Raw genomic sequence first — 12,963 nt, 5'->3', positions numbered from 1 at the left:
TTACTACGCATCGATGCCATTCGTGCCGGCTACTTTAATGCAACAGCTGGTCGTCTTGATGTAGAAGCGCTTCTTTGCACGCGAGCGTATCAATTGAGCCCTGTCGGGAGTTTATTAAAGTTATTTAACACGGTCCTTTACGCTCCGATGCACAGTTAGATGCTTCTATCTGGGACGCATTGCGCTGTGTATTCTATCATGTTTTATCCTCCATATCTCCGTATAAATTAAATAAATTTGCGGATATTTTACATATATAAAAATTATATAATAATGATTATATATCCACACAGCGTGGAATGCTGTCTGGATAATATAATAATTATACATATATAATTAAAACAAATATAATGTTTTGTATTACAATATGTAATTAACATTTCCAGTCACAAGTGAATTTTTAGACGAATGGTTTACATTCTTTGAAACAGAAATGACGCTAAAACGATTTCGAAAATGTTTTTTATCCTAAAATGACTGGAATATTCATCAACACATTCGGAAACAGCTGTTACGCAAGATTATAATTAACCTGTTTCCGAACCTCCGAGAGTCGATTTACATGTGCAAAGTGATATACAGTATATATTCGTAACATTCCTCGCCTGTCTACGCGCGGTAATAGAGTTTTTACGCAATCGCACGATGTTAATAATTCCTCTCTGAGGAATAAGAACATTTGCAAAATCTTTGAATATTTCTTTGCGCGATAAGATAAACTGCTGGAAAAGATAAAAAGATGAGGGTCGATAGCTAAGAAGAATAGTTTATATCTGTTAGATAAGAGTCCTAATTACAGTTGTACAAACGATTTCGGGGAGAAAAACCTTTACATTTTTTTTATGTGCAACATAGATAGCGAGACAAAAGGTCTAATATTACACTTGAAGGAAGTAATATAACTTAGGGGAAGTCTCGAGGATATTAGAAATGTTAAAATTCTACGATGGCACGTCGCGGCACGTAACGGTACACGTGCTGTAGTGTGCGACAGCCCGACCGGCGCGGCGCGGCGCCTGAAATCACAGCGTCACCGGTGACTCAGGACCTTGAGGATCTATTTAGCAAAACGTTGCATGCCCGGAGACTGGCATCCTGCACGAAAGAAGAAGTGTCATCCACGAGACACGCGACGTCGGGCGCAAGTGCAAAACGCAGCGCGGCCGCCGTGTTCACGTGTTAAGCAACTCGGGCGACGGGCATGCATGCGACAAAAGCCGTCCGGCCGCCCGTCTGACTGGCTCGTCGACTGGTGGATTGCGAAGCATCGACCGGAGTGTAAGTAATTAAATAAATCGTCGTCGGTTCGTTCGACTGTCGTCGTTAGAACGCGCGTTTCTCGTTTTGCGAGTGCGTGGAGGAGAAGAAAAAAAAGAGAATTGGAGTTGCGAGAGTATCAACGGGACGCACGTAGCGCGACGTGACGAGTAATAATAAATTCAGTGCACCTTTCCTTTTCCGAGACCGTTGACCTCACCGTGGAACAACGACCAAGGACGGCTGAGCCAAGGTGCTCTTTATCGTCTTCTTCATTTTGCCTCCTTAGCAATTTTACGGAAGAACAAGAAATGCCGGGAATGCGTTCTCGAGCATACCGTGCTTTTTGCGCAAATCAGATAACGCCCAGATGACAATGTTCAAAATCGACATAAGACGTCTTAACGTAATTAAGATGTTTATAAGATGACGTTTTGAAGACGTCTCATGTCCCGATTTTGGACATTGTGTTATCTGGGCGCTCTCGTTTACGCGCGATCAAAATTCTATTTCGGTAGAAATATGTGTACATTACGTTATATTATTCTAATAAAATCGATTGGAATGAGGCACTGTTTATAGCGACAGATTATTCCTGCATTTCGATTAACTTTTGTTGAATAAACGCTTCAAGAATGTAAGTATTTCTGCAAGCATATCTCTATATTCTTGCATAGCATTATATAATATAATGACATATTGATAAAAGTGCGAAAATATTAATGTTTTCATCGCTGTCACATTCAATTAATTTTATATTCATATTTTTACGTGACTTGATAAATTTCGAAATTTCAAAGTTATCGAAATAAATTTTACGCGTAGTCTTGAAGGTCACAATTCAATGTTAAATGATTTATAGTATCGAACGCGTTATGCAAATTATACAAATTGCCTCATTATTCAGTTTCTTTTTTTCTTTCAAGCTTTTTATATATGTAAACGCCGTGTCTAGACGTGACAAGTAAAAATTATAATGTAAATTAAATATAAAAATTATCTCATTCGTTTAAAATATATGTGAACGTTCTTCCATTGTCTTGATCATTGTACTTTGAAAAACGTGAGACTGAAATGTTTGAATGTTTCGTCTTCTATCAAGATTTTTACGGAAATTTCCGCATAGGTACTCGTGTTTATCTCTGCTTCGTTTAAAATCTCGCACAAATTATAGATCGTTTGAAATGAATATATTTATCAGTACGCGTAAAGAATTAAGAGGAGACCGCGGATTGAAAAGGGCAGACCCTCTTTCGAAATACACCATTCAGCGTACTTCACGTACGTCTTCTCTGTCTCCGCTTTGTTCGCCACTTAAAGCCCATATTATTCAGCCGATCTATAATTCGGAGCTTCAAAGTAGAAATCTGACGCGTTTCCGTCTACGATTTTTTGCGCCGCGTATCTCGATGCTCTAATATATTCTTTTATACCACGCGTATATTATTTTATTATTATCGTATTACATCGCAAGTAGAATTTTCAAGTTTTGCTCGTCGCGAACGCAGATGTGGAACCCTCGGGAGCCAGAGCGGCGCGTGCGCGCGCGCGCTCACGCACCCCCGGGAAAAAAATAAGGGATCCCGGTCGTGTACGTCACACGGGCGCGTATGCCGTGTAGCCGTGTATGCCGTATTGTATATAATCTGTTGTAGTCTCGGCAGCGGCCAGTCTCGCGTCTCGCGGCGGAAAGACTTCGTCCCGCCGGACGAGATCCACTCCGAGCGAGCATTTCAGCGGCGCGCCGCCGTCGGGGGTTGACACCGGAACCTGTCGTATTGTAATAGATAAATTTGATAAACGCTCGCAACGGGTTTTATCCAGCCGCTGGACCGGCTGGACGAGTTTGTCGTCGGACCTCGGACTTTACGCGTCGAGTCATTACGATAACGGATAACGATATTCACGATAAATTAGACGTGTCTGCACTTCTCGTACTGCCATTACAGCTCCCGTGCGCGTGTGCGTGCCTGTTTAAATGGCACGTATGTGATTTTGGCAAACCACCAGTCGACGTTGTGTCACACAAATGGCGGCATTGATCATCGTTCCATTCCAATAACCGAGAGAATTGTTGCCTCTCGGGCCAGCCGCCGCGTTTGACGCCTAGACGGAAAATGCAAATCAGTTGCCCGAGTGGAATTTGATCCTTTCGAAAGTTTCGAATCGACCCAGAGGAAGAGTGAGGGAAGGTAGGAAGGTGGGGGAGATAAGATAATTATGTCAAGTATAATCGACAAACCAATCATAAGGAATCGTTCATTATGCAGAGTCGACGGAACTAAGTACTGAAGCAATAAACACACAGTGGTGTTCGTTCGATTTGCCTGCCGAGTGGGATCCTTGAGGAAGTCGACTGGTAAAAATTGATGTAACATTAATTCAGTGGGTTGGAATATCAATTGCGAGTGTAGATCTCGACGCTCCGCTTAGACTTTCGTTGCACGTTATATTCCAAAAGTGATTAATCTCTTATAATATTTTCTTGTTGTAGGTGTAAGGTGTACGAGAGAAAGACGGCGAATTCTTTGTCACAATGATGGCCAGGGCTTTGTGCAATGCCTTTTCGGGAAGGCAGATTAGCCTGTGCGCGCAGTCACAGCTATTAAAACGTAACCCATACTTGGTAATACATTCTTCTATTTGCAATTGTTGTTATCATGACACATGTTAATCGTGCGTTCCCTCGTGCCACGTTTGCTCACTTTGCGTTATCACGTTTGCCATTTCTTTCAGGGTATCGGACAATTAACACGCATGATATCCTCGCACCATGTCTCGAAGAACATTGAGTTTCTTACGCAAGATAGTCGTATTATATCGTCCAAGAACGTTGCTCAGAATATAAATCTAGCAAACAATCGTCCTTTGTTGGTTATCCTCACTTGGCTGTTATCAAAGCGACAACACGTCATGAAGTTTGTTAATTTGTATATGGAACAAGGTTTTGACGTGGCAGTGGTATCCCTTACGCCTTGGCAGCTTATGTGGCCTGTGAAGGGCTCTAGAGTAAGTACACATGGTAGATCTGCTTTAAACAATTTACAATTTGTTACACGATTCTCTACTTTATGTATAAACTGTAAATAGAATTCTGTCACAAATCGTAAATCGTCCAAGATGGATTTTTAATCCATTTGTTACAATTTTCGAAGTTTGTTTTCAGCTAGTGGCAGCGGATTTGTTAACTTTCTTGAAGCAAAATGAAAGTTACCAACAAATTCTGTTACACGGGTTTTCGGTAGGCGGTTACATGTGGGGTGAAGCTTTAGACTTGATAGAAACCAATAAGGATAAATACAATAACATTACTGACAGAATTGTCGGACAAGTGTGGGACAGTATAGCCGATGTCAGTCAGATCGCGATTGGTTTTCCTCGTGCGGTATTCCCGAAAAACACGGTGCTGCAATCTGTGCTACAGAAATACGTAGAGTAAGTAAGCAACAGGGATAAGATCAAACACCAAACAAATAAGTATCTCTAATTAATATCAAGTTACTTTTTAGATATCATATGAAGACATTCCATCAGCAAGCGACACAGTATTACATTCGATCCAGTCAGATATTTCATACCACCAGTGTACGGGTGCCAGCATTACTATTCATGAGCAAAACCGATCCTGTTGGAGCTGTAACCAGCAATTTGTCTTTGCGCGACAACTGGGAATCTTTAGGAATAAAGGTAACGCCTCGCGTTTGCTGGCTCATGAGAGAATCACGTGAGAGACGTATGCATTTATATGTTGCAGACGTACATGAAGATATTCGAGGAGTCGCCGCACGTTGCCCACTTCTACACGTATCCTAAGGAATACGTTGCCGAGCTCTACGCCTTCTTACAAAAATTAAACTTAATACAGAACGAAGAAAAGATTAGAGCGCGCCTCTAAATATCTTAAAAGCGCGTTAATTCTCTTCACACGTAGCCGTATGATATTTTTTTTAATATAAAGTTGCCTTTTCAATTACATTTTATTCCATACATTTGTAATATCCAGCACTTGCCACACAGACATAATATACATAGATGTAGATGACATCAGTATAGATGGTTTTATAAATATTTAAATTTACAAGATATTTATATAAAACTTTGCGAGTAGTTAATACCAAGTTTAACGAAACAAAAATAAAACGTTAAAAACGTCTTTAAAAACGATAAAAAAAACATACCTTAGTCACATATTTTTGTACATTTGTCTTTGAAGTAATTATGCACTTAGTACAATGTGCATTATTAGTTATTATTTAAATATAAATTGTAATATGGTGCAATTTGGGCGCAAGACACAAAGTATTTTTACTTTTTTTTCTTCTTTAATGAATTAATACAACTGTGGTAAAAAGATAACACTAGTATTACTTATTATTGTATCACAAGTTATACAAACAGGCATAAAGTATGTTGTACATTTGGTGTCTTTTATTACATATATTATATATTAGGTTGTGTGTGTTTTAACACAAACCGCTGTGTCTCAAGAAACTTAAAATTTTCGTTTCTTCGCTCTTTTCTCTTCTCCTTTCTACGTTTCTTTCTCTCCTCCTTCCAGTCATCTATCACCTCATCCGGAGGTTGGCCTCCTCCAAATTCTTCTAAGATTAACTTTTTTTGTTTATAGATCTTTTTCTTTTCGTAAAAATCAGTTTCATCCAATTTGATTTCCGCTTCCCGTTTTGCGACCGATATTTGCGTCAAGATCGTAACGATTTCCTTGTCTAGCATCAATTAAGGGATGATCAGATGTGATTTTGAGCTATCTTTATTGGAAAAAAAAAGGATCGCAAAATAGGACATGTACTCACCGTCTACTTTGTATTCCGTTAATTTAGTACCTATGGCATCTTCGATCGCGTGCAATAATTTGATATCGTGTGGAGTTACCAAGCTTATCGCCATACCGTTTTTACCTGCGCGAGCTGTTCTACCGACTCTATGAATGTATTCCTTCGGTACATTCGGTATTGTATGATTAATGACTAATTCCACCGTGGGAATATCGAGGCCTCTCGCCGCGACATTGGTAGCAATTAATATCTGTACGTGGTTTGACTTGAACTTGTTTAGCGCTGCTAAACGTTCATTTTGCTTAATCATCCCGTGAAGAGCCACGTTCGTAAATCCAACATCATTCAACGTCATTGATAATAATTGACACTGTCTAAATACAACACAAAATAATAATATATTATTAGATCTAGATACGTAATCTTTGAAGCATCTTTTACGTTACGTGACAAGAGCACGTGTATTCTTTACCGGCAAGTATCCGTGAATATCATGATGGAACCATTTTTATCGGTGGCGCGAAATGTCCTAATTACTTCTATCAGATACGAATCGAGCACATCCTTAGGACACAACACGTAACGTTGATCCAATTCCTTTACTGTGGCAATACCAGCGTCATCTTCCTCTTGCCATGTAAAAACCTAGAAAAGTTGTCATTTCATTCCTGCTAGTCGTAATGTAACATAACATACAGTTGTATTATCGAGATATACCTTATCAGAAGCTATTTGCTGCACTTTGCCAAGAGCGTCTGTCATTGTAGCGCTGAAGAACAATACTTGTTTCTGCTTGGGTAAGGCAGCAAAAATTTTCTTAAGCTGTTCATCGAAATGACCACCGAGCAGTCTATCAGCCTCGTCCACCACTAAAAATTTGATCTTCTGCAGGGAGAACGTATCGCAACTGTCCAAATGATCTGCTAGTCGACCCGGTGTAGCTACAACTATATGTGGCTGTTTCGACAATTCCAATCCTTGTGCCACCATATCCATGCCACCAACAATCACACATTTTTTCAGGTTGATAGCCTTGCCAATAGCAGCAAACTGATCAGCAATCTAAAATAATTTCATTAAATATAATAAGATTTATCATAATTAACCGCAAGCATGGCTGTTTTGTAAAAATATCACATCATTCCAAGAGTAATACAATTTATTTAAATAAACATAATAGAACTACTAAAGTTCTGATCAATTAGATATTTGCTATTTCTTTCTCTCTTCCTTTCCATCTTTCTAGTAAATTTTCTATCCTTTGGTTACGATATACCATACATATACAATGCAGTACACAATCAAAATTATTCTCTATTATTTTAAAGTATATAATGGCCAGTCTACAATGAGTCGTTAGTCGTTAGTCAGATGTCGGAAGAGAGTCGAAAAAAGTCATAAACGTGTCATAAGGCGATCGGAAGTCTGTAATCGGCAATCATAAGCGATTGGCCAAATGCCATCTCTTACGATCACCGATTACAGGCCTTCGATTGCTTACAATACGCTTATAACTATTTCTTCCGACATCTGACTAACGACTAACGACTCATTGTAGACTGGCCATAAAATTACTACGTTTCTTATGAGATGATCCGACAAATCTCACAAATATAAAACAATTTATATTGCAAGTAACGACAAGAAAAAAGTAAAATTTATCACCTGAAAAGCTAGTTCCCTCGTTGGCGTTAACACAAGAGCAAATATACCATACGGATCCTCGCATAATTTTTGCAAAACAGGCAGGGCAAATGCTAGAGTTTTGCCACTACCGGTCTTGGCGCAGCCTATGCAATCTTTGCCCGTCAGTATTTGAGGGATGCAATTCTGCTGAATCGGCGTTGGCTTTTTTAAACCTAAACAAACAAATAGCTGTACAGTTTCGTCAATTTCGCAAAGTTTAACGTCCTGAATATTATTCGATATGATCATTCCTTGTAACTCTTTATAACCATTATAACATTTTCTGGAAAAACATGTTATTTTTGTAGAAAACTACTCACCCATGGACTCGCATTGAGCGAGGAGCCAAGAATTCAGTTTCAAGTGCGAGAAATCTTTAACTTCTTCACTCATATTGTTACTCGAATGTCGTTACTCCGGTTACTCGTCGATCCGAACTCATCAGAACTCATGCACCTTAGCATGTGTCATTTGTCTTCTTCTTCTTACTTCTTATGTTTTTTTTTGTTTTGCTCCTTTTAGATTAGGCTCGTTAGCGCCTTCAACCTTCAACCTTCAACCCTGCCTTTGGGTTATAATAACGCTTCTTATATGTTAATGGCTTGTCAGGTTTTTTATATACGGCCAGCATGCCCAGCACGTGTCATTTGTCAACGTAAAATCAGTAGCTTGTTTATCTGCACTCACTAACGCTTTCTGCACCTCTTCTTCTTTTTATGCACCGGCCATAGGTAATATACTTATTGACAGTTGTTGCCCTATGAGACGGGTTACCGACTGCACTTGTATATGGATGGACCGGTTCCGGAGTTCGGAGTTCGGAGTCCGGAGCTCGAACGGCACGTTAGAAACCATCACTGTCAGTGAGTGATTGTCAGTCGCGTTGCGTTCACCATGACGGCAGTATAGTTTCCATCACCGTCGCTCCTCCAGATCTTCCCTAATCAATTTCACATTCTGCTGCAGTGCCAGTGACTGTGAAAGAACGTAACTTTAACCCCACGCACATTATCCCCCATCTCGTTTTTACCTTCATTCTTCGCGCAACTCGCTCGCAAAAGCGCAAAAAGTTATTAAGGTTAAGCGCGCGGTTCCCCAGTGAAAGTGCTCACGTTCCTCGCAGTTCCTCGACCTGATTACAGTCTCTCTCTCTCTCTCCTTCACTTCCCTTCTCCAATCTTTATCTCTCGATCTTCATGTCTCGTACCTAATACATTTCAAAGCTACACGATCACCTAATGTCCGAAACGTGGACGATGGACAACGATAAGAAACGTGACGTAATCAAAGTTGGATCTCGAAAAAGCGAGGTAAAGTCTGCGAACTTTCGCTTTTCCATCCGATAGGAAAATTAGTTTTGGGAGGCAGGAAAATCGTGGGTCGCGCGAACAGATGTTTCTGATATCGATCGACGATCCTCATATGAAGTTTCCTAACTTCCGTTGCGCTCTCGAACGCGAGAGCGGCTGCGCGTGTCTACGCTTTTGAGCGTGTAATTATTACGTCAACAATGATCCCCGTGCTCTTTCTGCTAACAACTGACTCTATATGCAAGTCATTTCTTATGGATGTGACAATTGTTAATTTTATATAATCAATTGCTGCGCGTCTTGACGGTGCTCGTCTGCTCGTGCGCCTCTTTGCGCGAGATTACTCAGCGACTTTTTTATTTTTTTTCCTTCGTCTGACGATTTACAATGATTCGATATTTAATCTTTTATCCAAGAGATATTGCAAAATAGTTTTTTTTAAATAGTTTTTTCTAATTGTCATTAAAATGTTATAGCGCTATATAATTTTGTGCATATTTTATTATTACAATTAATTTACATGTAATTATATATATTTTTTATTGTATTTTGTTATACGTCTGGATTTTTACATTGCAAATAAGCGTCTTTTTCTATCTCGGTGAATAATGTATTTTTTAAACTCTTTTAGTTGGCCTTGATACAAACCAGACACGTGATACAATGCCTGACAGAAGTTCATCCAAAAAAAGAATTCGAAATAGGTAGGCAAATATGCGTATGCAATATCCAATACAATGGTACGCATCATTGGCTGTTGTATCAGTTATTCTCGGTGTAACTTTAATAAATTTGAAGAAGTTTAAGAGTTTAGATTTCACAATTTCTCGAATATCATACGTGATAATCTCTCGGCTTTTTTTCCTCCGTTTGACTGCATATCATTACATACGCATTTGAAGTACTTGTGATAAATATAGCTTTCTCACACACGTTACATGACTGGCATATAATGAAGTGCTCTTTATCTTATTATATTTATTTATCAGCAAAAGAACATGTATATATATTAAACTGTATATGGGCTTCTATAAAATTAGATACTTTTTATTTTATCAAATTGTAATCATTGCAGTAACGATGGATACTAAGGGGGACAAGATTCTAGACAAGTCTTTACCGAAGATCGGCGAGAAGTCCCTGTTTACCGAGGAGCTGGAGCTAGCTTTGGAAAGTGGTCGCATTGATTTTGTGGTGCACTCATTGAAAGATTTGCCAACGACACTGCCGGCAGGAATGGCCCTAGGTGCAATATTAAAGTAAGTTTTTTTCTGACAGTAAGTTTGGAACTTTGAAAAATTCTAGCTGTTCTGTCATAAATTAATTGTAATATTATACTCGTCTGGACTATCTTGTTTCTCCTTAGCAAGTGCTGACTTTGCTATTTTGCATATGCTTCACTGTTCCAAGATGGTGACTCTATTTAAAATTTAAATGCACATACGTGTGCTATCGTGCTTATGAAAGAAACATCTGCCCGTAGAATATTCTCTATTGATACTCCAAAACAATACGTGCTTAAACTATATGCAATGTCAGTCACTTGCAACATGGGAATTGCGACCTCGATTGCTTTATCGGGATTATCAATTCTAGTTAACTTTCAAGCTTGTCATTAAAATAAATATGATAATTTATTTTCAAGTTAAGCTATTGAACTAATTGTACGATAGTTGCCGGATCTGTGTATACATTTTTCACTTGCAAAAAATAAATTCTTTATGAAATATCCGATATTTATAATTTAAATATATACATTAGACTGTAAAAAATTTGATATTAATATTTATCAATGCCAATAGATAACGTATTTTTGTAGACGTGAAGACCCACGCGACGCAGTGGTTATGTCGAAGAAGTACAAAGATAAGACATTATCATCATTGCCAAAGGGTAGTGTTATAGGTACTAGTTCTTTACGTAGGTCCGCACAATTGTCACGGAATATGCCGCATTTAAAGGTAGAGAACATTCGCGGTAACTTGAACACGAGATTGAAAAAACTAGACGATGAAAATGGCCCGTACGCCGCGATAATATTGGCTGCTGCCGGTTTAAAAAGGATGGGCTGGAAAAACAGAATAAGTCAGGTATGATGATCTTTTATCTCGCATTTAACTTTGGTATTCTGTAAAATTTGCTTGGATTAATATACGTACTCTTCTAGCTTCTGGAACCCGAGGAAGCTCTTTATGCTGTCGGCCAGGGTGCATTGGGTGTTGAATGTCGAGAATCCGATTGGGAAATACGTTCTCTCTTGGAATCGTTGTTTGATTTAGAAACCACATTGAGATGCGTATGCGAGCGTTCATTTCTAAAAACTCTTGGTGGCGGTTGTTCCGCACCAGTCGCAGTGGCTTCATCTTTGAAAAAGAACGAGTTGACGATTACCGGTGCTGTATGGTCTCTAGATGGTCAAACTTTGGTTACCGATACTGTGAAAAGCAAATTTTATTTACCCAATGATGATGGTGAGCCTCCTAGGTGAGTTGAACATGATTTTTACATGTTTAAGATTCGCACATGTTGATATCGACTCTATGTTACCAATGTATATTTTTGAGCACAATGCAAATTTTATTAATTTTATATTTAATTTTTTTCTCTTACAATAGGAAATGCCCATATCAGGAACCCCGCCTTTACTGTAGCGTTGTTCCCAATAAAGTAAGCAGTATAAGTCTTTTTGCTGCAGAACAGCTTGGTATAAAATTGGCCAACAGTCTTATAAAGAAAAACGCTCTCGACGTAATGTCACAAGCTAGAAATGAAGTCTTAGATTCAAAATAATTGTGTCAAATATAATTTGTATTTTGGTTCCTGTGGCTGCAAATGCGCGCTTAGAATGTATGTTAATGTAAAAATAAGTGACAATTATCAATAATTCACCGATCGATGCCCGATGACTGTGGATATCCATCGTACATTTCTACTTGTATATGCTCAAGATGGAAAACTTGATTGAAGTACAAATCGTATTGTTTTTTGTATTGTTGCTTTTCTGAGTTCTGCTTTTGCGTATCTCGTACACCATTTTGTTTATTCTATTTAATTGGTAAAAATAATTGTAATTATAACAGTGAAAAATATTGGAAATAATCATATAATGGTATGTAATATAAATCACTGAAATTCTTATATGATGTATGTCTGTTTTGATTAATTGTACATACGAGTGATGTAAGGATTATATGTTCAATTTATTGTTATACAAATAATCCATAATTATTGTTGACGATGCAAATATTACATAGATATTTTATTACTGAAAATAATAGTTTATTGCAAAACACTGCCATGTATAGATCATGTAACAATCAACGTGATATATATATATATATATATAATCCCGTTTGCGTTAAAGAAATTATAACAATCAAATTTTGTACATGCACAATTTCTAAACATGTAGCTCACGAGTATGTATATTTCTGATTCTGTTGAATTTTTTGTTTTATTTTAAGAAATTAAATTGATTTTTGATTATTTTACATTTTGAGGTATTATTAACATCTTATGTAAAATTACAAGGTATTAAGTAAGAACATTATATAATTTCATAATTGGGTTTTCCGTCTATTATTTATGTCATATATATATATATATATATATATATATATATATATATATGCCGATCATGAAGATGTTTCTTGTGTAAAACACTTTGTAGACATATAATTACAAATGTGGGGAACTATAATAGAAAAAATTTATACATAACGTTATTATATATAAATAAAGAAGTTTTATATTTTATCTCGACCATCTTATTTCAAACAGAAATTTAATGTCAGATCGCGCACAGTAAATATCTATTTTATTTCTTTAGTTTATGTTTATTTGATAGAATTTCAAATATATTATGTGTGTATAGAAACTATTTGTTTCTTTTTTTTTAGAATAATATATCTTTTATA

General features: G+C 37.6%; 3 protein-coding genes across 6 annotated transcripts; 2 read left to right on the top strand and 1 right to left on the bottom strand.

Moving 5' to 3' along the window:
• The first annotated feature begins 2,283 nt into the window (after positions 1–2,283).
• L(2)k09913 (lethal (2) k09913) lies at positions 2,284–5,674 on the top strand. 3 transcript variants are annotated; one of them, XM_071786471.1, is made up of 7 exons: positions 2,284–3,449; positions 3,528–3,628; positions 3,752–3,883; positions 3,994–4,266; positions 4,424–4,692; positions 4,767–4,944; positions 5,012–5,674. In XM_071786471.1, exons 3-7 carry the CDS (start codon positions 3,794–3,796, stop codon positions 5,150–5,152), a joined length of 951 nt encoding a protein of 316 aa, XP_071642572.1. In that variant the 5' UTR covers positions 2,284–3,449; positions 3,528–3,628; positions 3,752–3,793; the 3' UTR covers positions 5,153–5,674. The 3 variants fall into 3 exon arrangements, with proteins under 3 accessions (XP_071642572.1, XP_071642570.1, XP_071642571.1); XM_071786469.1 differs by having other exon boundaries at positions 2,286–3,449; positions 3,528–3,616; XM_071786470.1 differs by lacking the exons at positions 2,284–3,449; positions 3,528–3,628 and adding an exon at positions 3,641–3,661.
• Dbp45a (putative ATP-dependent RNA helicase Dbp45A) lies at positions 5,558–8,560 on the bottom strand. Of its 2 annotated transcripts, XM_071786456.1 has the most exons (7): positions 8,424–8,560; positions 8,057–8,301; positions 7,716–7,909; positions 6,768–7,112; positions 6,523–6,695; positions 6,069–6,424; positions 5,558–5,981 (listed from the first exon to the last, which is right to left on the bottom strand). In XM_071786456.1, exons 2-7 carry the CDS (start codon positions 8,127–8,129, stop codon positions 5,698–5,700), a joined length of 1,425 nt encoding a protein of 474 aa, XP_071642557.1. In that variant the 5' UTR covers positions 8,130–8,301; positions 8,424–8,560; the 3' UTR covers positions 5,558–5,697. The 2 variants fall into 2 exon arrangements, with proteins under 2 accessions (XP_071642557.1, XP_071642555.1); XM_071786454.1 differs by lacking the exon at positions 8,424–8,560 and having other exon boundaries at positions 8,057–8,418.
• A 63-nt stretch (positions 8,561–8,623) lies between these two features.
• Positions 8,624–12,802, top strand: L(3)02640 (porphobilinogen deaminase-like protein l(3)02640). The gene is made up of 6 exons (XM_071786467.1): positions 8,624–9,046; positions 9,678–9,750; positions 10,122–10,305; positions 10,866–11,136; positions 11,214–11,530; positions 11,662–12,802. The coding sequence occupies exons 1-6, from the start codon at positions 8,975–8,977 to the stop codon at positions 11,834–11,836; spliced, it is 1,092 nt and encodes a 363-aa protein (XP_071642568.1). The 5' UTR covers positions 8,624–8,974; the 3' UTR covers positions 11,837–12,802.
• Positions 12,803–12,963: the final 161 nt, after the last annotated feature.

Source organism: Temnothorax longispinosus, chromosome 8, assembly GCF_030848805.1.
Source record: "Temnothorax longispinosus isolate EJ_2023e chromosome 8, Tlon_JGU_v1, whole genome shotgun sequence".
Lineage (NCBI taxonomy): Eukaryota > Metazoa > Arthropoda > Insecta > Hymenoptera > Formicidae > Temnothorax > Temnothorax longispinosus.
The sequence above is the reverse complement of the archived record's forward strand: the minus strand, read 5'-3'. Positions and strand labels throughout refer to the sequence as shown.

What these genes read in the sequence shown, in the direction of transcription:
- Dbp45a (XM_071786456.1), bottom strand. Translation starts at nt 8,129, where the DNA reads ATGAGTGAAGAAGTTAAAGATTTCTCGCACTTGAAACTGAATTCTTGG. An exon ending in CGCTCAATGCGAGTCCATGG is followed by an intron (nt 7,910 to 8,056) that starts GTGAGTAGTTTT and finishes TTGTTTGTTTAG; the next exon opens with GTTTAAAAAAGCCAACGCCG. An exon ending in AACGGAATACAAAGTAGACG is followed by an intron (nt 5,982 to 6,068) that starts GTGAGTACATGT and finishes AATTGATGCTAG; the next exon opens with ACAAGGAAATCGTTACGATC.